The sequence below is a fragment of the Anoplopoma fimbria genome, chromosome 18, assembly GCF_027596085.1.
Source record: "Anoplopoma fimbria isolate UVic2021 breed Golden Eagle Sablefish chromosome 18, Afim_UVic_2022, whole genome shotgun sequence".
NCBI classification, from domain to species: domain Eukaryota; kingdom Metazoa; phylum Chordata; class Actinopteri; order Perciformes; family Anoplopomatidae; genus Anoplopoma; species Anoplopoma fimbria.
In genome coordinates, this window is record NC_072466.1 from 1,842,841 (window position 1) to 1,850,810 (window position 7,970).

General features: G+C 37.4%; 1 protein-coding gene across 1 annotated transcript in view; it reads left to right on the forward strand.

Annotated features, from left to right (window-relative positions):
* Positions 1–4,795, forward strand: part of col12a1b (collagen, type XII, alpha 1b) — a 123,389-nt gene extending 118,594 nt beyond the window's left edge. Inside the window, 2 exon segments of the mRNA XM_054617961.1 lie at positions 1,084–1,254; positions 3,988–4,795. Coding sequence (XP_054473936.1) covers positions 1,084–1,254; positions 3,988–4,100 — 284 coding nt within the window. The 3' untranslated portion in view covers positions 4,101–4,795.
* The last annotated feature ends 3,175 nt before the right edge of the window (positions 4,796–7,970 follow it).

Consider the following 7,970-nt stretch of genomic DNA (forward strand, 5'->3'; position numbering starts at 1 on the left):
GAGGGAAAAAGAATCAGCACTTTCTCTTTTTTTCCCTCTCATACTTATGTATACTTACATATGTTTTGCAGAAACAGCTTTCTAAAAAAAAAAAGGACTTCAGCTGAAATTTGAGCACGATGACACAGATTCATAAGTATCTGGTTTTGTGAAACACTCACTGTTTTGTTTTTTTCAACATTTCAATTCCTCTCAGCGTCATAAACTTATTTCTGTTGTTCAGAAGTGATCATTAATAACACAAACACAAGGAGGAGAATCATCGTTTTAGACTTGCTATATTTCAGTTTTCTGATAAACGCCTGTCTCCTTTTACAAGTTGGCACTGTTAAATCAGGGATACAACTTCAAATTAATTAGATTTTTGATTCATCGTTTGGTCTTTAAAATGTCAGACAATAATGAAAACTGGCCTCCACAAGTTCCTAAAGCCATGAAAATGTCATGAAATCATTTTGTTTTATCAAACCAGTAGTTTAGAATACAACCTTACTTTCACTTTATTTTAACAAACGTGAAAGAAAAGCAGCAAATCATCAGGATTAAGAATCTGAACCAGAGAAACTATTAATCCATTATCAGAATAGTAGATGATTGTTGATTTACAGATTAATCGTTTCAGTCTTGAGTAATGTATTTTTATTTGAATGTCTTCCTTTTTAGCCTCCCATTCATCTAAGAATACACAATCTATTTTTTTAATATTAAGTTATTTATAACTTCTTAACCTAAATACATTTGATTAAATGCTACTGAACCAAATTTAGTTTTTTGTTTTTAAACTGCAGCATCATTTATCACAGTAAAGAAATAAAGTTCCGATGCACCGATGTATGGAAGCTCATTTCTGCCACTGTGATAAGTATACACATAAATAATAAAGTATCCTAGAAGTCAATATAGTGACAAACACATTGTCAGAAATGAGCTTCAATACTGCTGAGAATAGTGAACACAGCTTGGAACAAAATAAAAGTATTAATTAAACTTAATTTAATTACATTTCGTGTATAAACCACTAAATCTGCTCCCTCCTTTTTTAATTAACACGTGACAAACAATCAAAACTCTTTTCCCCACCAGGTCCACCAGGAGAAAGCAGAACCGGAGCCACAGGCCCTTCAGGAGCCGCCGGACCCCGCGGACCCCCCGGACGTAACGGGTACGCCGGAGTCCGCGGACCCCCCGGCCCTCCTGGATACTGTGACTCCTCTCAGTGTGTCGGCATCCCTTACAACGGGCAGGGCTACGGAGGTAAGATAAGATAAGATAAGATAAGATAGGTACCAGGACCAGCATGGGGCGCCTTAGATCGTTTATAGATCACTTCCTGCTCAACGTTTTCATTTTTATGGGAGGAGCATTCCATCATTTTGAGAGGTTGTTGTTTTCTGTCTCCCCTCTGAGTCAGATGAGAACGTGGGTCCAGTTAAGAGACAGCAGGTCTGTGTCGGGCTAGCCTAGCTTAGCACAAAGACTGTAAGCAGGGGGAAACTGCTAGCCTAGCTCCATCAAAAGAGGAAAAAGAACAACTTTAAAGATGTCTGATATCTTTGCTTTCAGCTAAAATGTGTCTGTTGAACCTCGATAAGATTATTCCTGATTTAAGATATTAATATTTGAGAGCTTTGCTTTCTTTAGGTAAACAAACGTGTTTATGTTCCTCAGAGTAAGTTATCATTGATGTCCTTGCATCGCTAATTTTTGACGCAGCGTTTTCCGTCTCCATATCAGCCGTCAGTGAACGCGTCTCAGATTGAAATCCAAGACCAACAGATTTCACCACATTCCTCTTTTAGACAGAAAACAAGGATCTCCCAAAGTGTGGGACTGCTTCTCGGTGGTGGTTAATGCATGTGGGAACAATCACTAATCGGTGTAACAGAATTGTTTGATTCTCCTCTGCTTCACCTGACTGACACCTTCCATCCTCTCTCGGCCTGTTTCAGGTTCACAGTAGACTTTCTATGCCGCCTGTGCTGCTTTCACTGACTCCCCCAACAAAAAAGCAAACAAACCAAAGTCCTGTTAACTGAAACACTCTGCTCATTCGCTCTAGAGCTGTTTTTTTTTTTAAAAAACGGATAACCGGCCGAAGGAAAACCATTAACAAACAAAAACAAAAAAAACACAACTCATCAACAAAGAGGGAAACTAACAGCGACTCACATCCAGTAGAACAAAACGCCGACCTGACCAGTGAACTGTTTGCATCTTGAAGCCAGAGACCGAACGCAGAATCGCTGTGTTCGGTGGAGGAGCATGCAGCAAACTACAAACTACAACAAACAACTACAACAAACAAATACTAACAAAGGTGGATTTGTAGCAGAGAAGCAGCAGCAGCAGCTCTGTTAACAGCATTTCTCTTGAAGTGACTCTTCAGTGTAAATAAACTAATTCCTGTCTTGTAAATGATGTTTGAATCACTACATTTAGTTTTTAACATCTGCAGTTTTTAAAGCTTGTGCCTTGCAAATCAACAACCTGCTGCTTGCTGAATGCCAACAACAACAGATATTTTTTGATTTCTTTGCCCCTGTGTTTGAAGCTGTTTTAAACTGCTCAGGGCCTCTGAATCACTTCTGCACATGTGACCCCTGACCTTTAGATCTGACACCTTTTTTTATTTCTTTATTTTACTTTTTCCTCCCCAAACAAGCTGAAGTGTATCTGTAAGTTATACAAAATACTAACGATGCATTACCAAAGAATTCTCTCCAGTTCTGGAGGCACAAGAACTTTTTTATAAAGAAATGTTTTATTTTGTGAATGAAAGAAAGGGAACAGCACTGAGAGGTTTAGAGGAGAGGAGGGGGCGTGTTCAACCTGAGCCCTAAAGCTGGCAGTTGATTGGTTAATTAACTTTAGGGAATTTGGTGAAACTTTGGCCAATCATCAGCGTTAAGATCATCTCCTTATTTAGCTTTATAACGTTTTTTTAGCATCAATAATAATAGAAAAAGTATCCTAATATATCATAAGATTTTATCAGAATTTAATCCTGAGAAAGACGAGACGGACTAGAGACAGAAAGTAGGTATGACGGCAAATTAGAGCCATTTGTGGGTAAGAAATAAAAATGTAATCAAATTGCGGAGTAATGAACATTACTCACATTTAATGTTGTGTTCTTCTAAATCTGCCTCTTAAATCACAAATAACTAAAACTCAAAGATCTCATTTGACTGAGAAGGCTGAAACTGTTTTGTTTTACAAGCAGATCAGATTAACTAGAAATCATAATTTATGAAATATTAAGTATCTCACATGTTAAAATAAAAGTTAAAGTGTGAAGTAATGTATATAATTTTAAACATTTAAAATTGAGATAATTTCTACATTAATGTTTTCTACATTGCTAAAAAAAAAAAGAGAGAGAGGAGAGATTAATAGTTGGATGAGAGGAAGGTTAACAAGTTACAAGGCATTCTGCAGAAACCAGGTTCCTAGTAGAACCCTGTGTCAGAGACATGATTCCCATCATGGTCCTCAAACATAAAACAAAAACATATAACAGCTGACAAGAACACTTAGAAGAATTATTATCCAGCTGCTATTATTATTTTCACTATCAATTAAACTCATTTATTTTCACAATTAATTGTTTGTATGATCAAAAAATATTATAATAGTAGCAGAAACCAGAGAGTTTTTTGCATTTTTTCCATAAACAAGAAATTGATGATCTTTAGCTAAATCCATAAACTCCTGTTGTATTGTCCTCTATTGTCAGCTTTGATTGTAAGGTTTTTTCTCTCGTAGAAGACATTTGCAAATTAGCGGGGGAAAATTGGATTTGATTAAAATAATCCCCATTAACTCAGTGAACACGCCCCCCCGCTCCCTCCTCTCCATCAGTGCTTCAGGCATTAAGCCACTTTAGAAAAACAACAACATTATTTCAGCATGGTCTTTTTGTGCATGTTATAAAACAAATGAGAAACCTCAATGTGCTCAACTGGCCCAAACGATATCTCCGAGCAGCACCTGACCCCGACACCCGAGTAGACCCAGACCCCGAGGAGGACCAGCTGTCACAAAACCAGCGTCGAAAGAGGTCGCTATCAAGAAAGTCATCCAGCAGGCTAACATCATAAGACCACCACGTTCTATCTTTATCTTGTTCAACCTGTGTTTAGATTTCTGCACATTATATACACACACATTTAAAAAAAACGGGGTTTGACACCTCGAGTTTATAGGAAAACACCTTTAAATGTCTTAAAACGTATGTTAATATTCATTTTTGTAGCAGGTGAAAGGTTTGGACGGAGCGGAGGGAAGTTTGAGAATGTTAAGAATCCATGAAACATGTCTTTTTTTTTGCTTGTAACATATTTGCATCCAGTTTGTTGTAACGAAGCTAAAGAAAACAGAGAGAATTTGTTTGTTCACAGTTCATCCGGTACGTTAAATATAATCACTCTTCAGTTAAATCACGGCAGTTAAACTCCGCTTTCATTGTGTATCTCTAGACTTTGTATTTATCAGTTTTCCTTTAATCCGTCACAGCTCATTTTAACAAAAATGTGGAATTGCATGTCTGTGGTGTATATTTAGTAGATGTTGGTTTTTTTGTTACATTTCTTTTCTTTTTTTTTTGTTTTAACCAGAATATAGTTGTTGTCATTCTTGTCATTTTCTCAGTATCGAATGCAGTCGAAAAAAAAAAAAACCTGCGTGCAAGACTATGGAAGTGGTATTGCTGCTTCATGTTTGAACTGCAGATTGTGAATTCCACAGCCTTATTTTCTTATTTATTTCTGAAAACAGAAGAGGCATTTTTCAATAAAACTACTGAAAATTTAAACTCTGTGTCTGTGTTTTGAGAAGGCTTACTTAAACTATCAGTACGTTTATACTGAAGCACTTGATGCTACTTTCAACTTCACTACAGGAGGAAAGATTTGTACTTTTTACTTCACTACATTTATTGGTAATGAGTAAATAAATAACTGTTTACTTCCTGGTTTAAATCAATGACACCGGCTCAGACACTTTCATCATCAGAGTCTGAACCTCTCGTCTTTTCTCACTCTTCATTTTAGCTTTCTGAAATATACACACACACACAAATATATATATATATAACATAAGAATTCTTAATGAGATTTTTTCACACATTGTACAATGAATTATGAATATTTTGCGACATTTTTCGACATACTATACTGACTTTTTTTAAATACTATACTCTTACATTTTTAGACATACTACACTATGACATTTTTATGACTTTTTTCCGACAAACTGTATTATGACATACTATACTATGACATTTTTCAACATACTATACTTTGACATTTTCACGACATTTTTTGACATACTATGATGCTATGACATTGTTTTACATACTATACAAAAACCTTTTTTAAGACATTTTACGACATACAATTCATTCATTTTTTTAATTACGTTTTCACCCTGTATTGCAAAATGACTATAAATTATCCTTGAATTCATGCATTTGAAGACCTACTTTTCAATAACCTGATTCTGATTTGTGATTGATTAATAACTAACTAAAAGGGCATCTGGGCAAGTTAAAGGTAACATCACTTGGGGGAAGACTAAAGTGGACCTTGAGCAGTTCCTCTACTTCTAGATTAGTAATAGAATTAAGGTTTACAGGCAAAGACAAAGCATGTCAGAGCAGAGCATGCCACTGGCTGTACTGTGTTGTGTCTTTGAGGGAAAGACCTCCTTCCTTGAGTGGAAACTTGGAGAGGCAGACATAAATAGGGCAGTCAGGAAATTGGAAAGTGTCTTGAAGTGTTCTCCTCAGCCTCTTTGAATACGCTTTTTTTTCATGACCCTGCACTCAGGAGCTGCTGAGGATTGGCTAACTCCACTGGCCCGACTGGCTCGCTGCTATTTTCTCTTCAGATATTTTCCCCCTGAATCATTGCCACAAACATAAAGCTTAATAGCTGAGCACACAAGTGAGACGCAGTAATCATCTATGAGCCGTAAACATCAGATCGCCACCATGGAAACACTTCATCATTGTAGTTGGGCAGCTCAGATGAGTTCATCTCCATTCAAGTGTGACTCATCTGTAGCTACCAGTTACAAGGCAACGATCCCATAAAGACCGTTTAGATTATCAGAGAGAAGTTATAAAATACCAGCTGGCCTCAACATCACATCATGAGGTTATTATATCAAAATAGTGTTATTTTACTGGTTCTACACTTCAAAATACTCCGGTTACAGATTTTCTCTGCTCGGGTACTAGATTAACTGTTGAAAGAAAAAACAATCCTAGAATAAGCAGGTTCCAGCTTCTTAAATATGAGGATTTGTGCTATCTACGACAGCAAATCAAATATTTTTAGACAGAGAATTTAATGACGTCACTTTGGGCCTTGGGAATCTTGTTAAGTCCATTTACGTAAACATTTCTTCAACAGAGATTTATTGAGAAAAATCTGCAGGTCAATCAATGCTTTGCAGCCTACGTTAATTATCTGTGAAGGCCTGACACTTTTCTAGAGGACGATAGTTGAGGAGGTTTGTTGGAGACTAAACAAGAGCTCTGTCCTCACTTCTTGAGTTAACACAGAGCACGCCGGTGAAGCATACTCGTAGTATTTGGTGTTTTTAATCAGAAACCTCCGGCGATCTAATTGGAACGGGATGACGACGGCGGAACGGCCTTGTTCCTTCCTCGAGCGTCGAGCTTATCAGCAGCTTTGAAGTTCCCCCCTCGACCTCGCAAAAGAAAACAGACTGAGATACGATCTGTGATGGTGGCCACATTCAAAACATATCGGAGCATGATGAAATGTTTTTGGGACTTTTTTTCTCTGCAACTGCTGAGGACTGTAGGTAATTATGAATAAAGTTAAAACTGCACGCAGACTTCTCGAGTTCTGAGTGGAAATTTGATTCAAGACAAAACAAGGAACTTAGGAAATGACATTCACAACCGAGTATTTTTATATGATCATAACCACAAAGTCAAAGGTTACTGGTAGCCTTTGTCAAACAAAAGTAGTATCATGATTCAACAAATCAACACCACATTTCCCACAGACGCTGTCGTTTCTGGTTTCAAGTGAATCCTTTTAACTTGGCTAAAGTGGACAAACGTGTTTTCTACCATCTGCCATCAGCACAAAATCTGGAAGCTTTAGAAGCAACGTCCTCTTTCCAGACTCATTTACAAAGGTCAAGGTTTAATTTATTGTCATGGTCCAACACAGGATTATAAAACAAAATGCAGTTTGTAGTCCAATTTTGCAATAAAAGAAAAACAAAAAAGGAATATTATATGGTGAAGGGTGAATTCAGGAGTCTCACAGCCTAATAAAAGATAAAAGATAAAAGAAGCTGCTCTAAAGTCTGGAGGTTCGGCAGCTGATACTTCTGTATCTCTTTCCGGACGGCAGCAGGATGAACCGGTTATTGTTGTGGTGGATTTTCTATTTATAATATCCTCTGAGCTCTTTGCAGGCACCTCTTGTCACCAATATCAACAATGCTCGGTAGATGGGCACCATTGATGTTCTGGGCCGTGCACATCAACTTCAAATTGCCAATAACCACTCAGGATGTTTTCTATTCCTCCTATGTGAGTTAACAAAAACTTGGCCGGGAATTTTGATTTAAGTTTCCTTAAGAATTACAGTCATTTATGAGCTTTCTTCTCCAGGGTGGAGATGTTTGAGGACCATGTCAAGTCGTTTTTGCCAATTTGTTTTGCCGAATCCCAGGAACTTAAATCTGTTTCCACGACAGCTCCATTTATGTAGTTAGGGGTATGTGTCTTAGCATCCTTTTTTTCTAAAATCAACCATCGGCTGCCCCTGTTTATCTGACACTGAGCAGTAGCTTGTTTTCTGATCACCACTCTGCAAAATTGTAGATTTCCTCTCTATATGAGGTCTCATTGTTGTTTGTAATCCACCCAATGACCGTGGTGTCATCTGGAAACTTCACAAAAGAGTTCCCTTCCTTGTTGG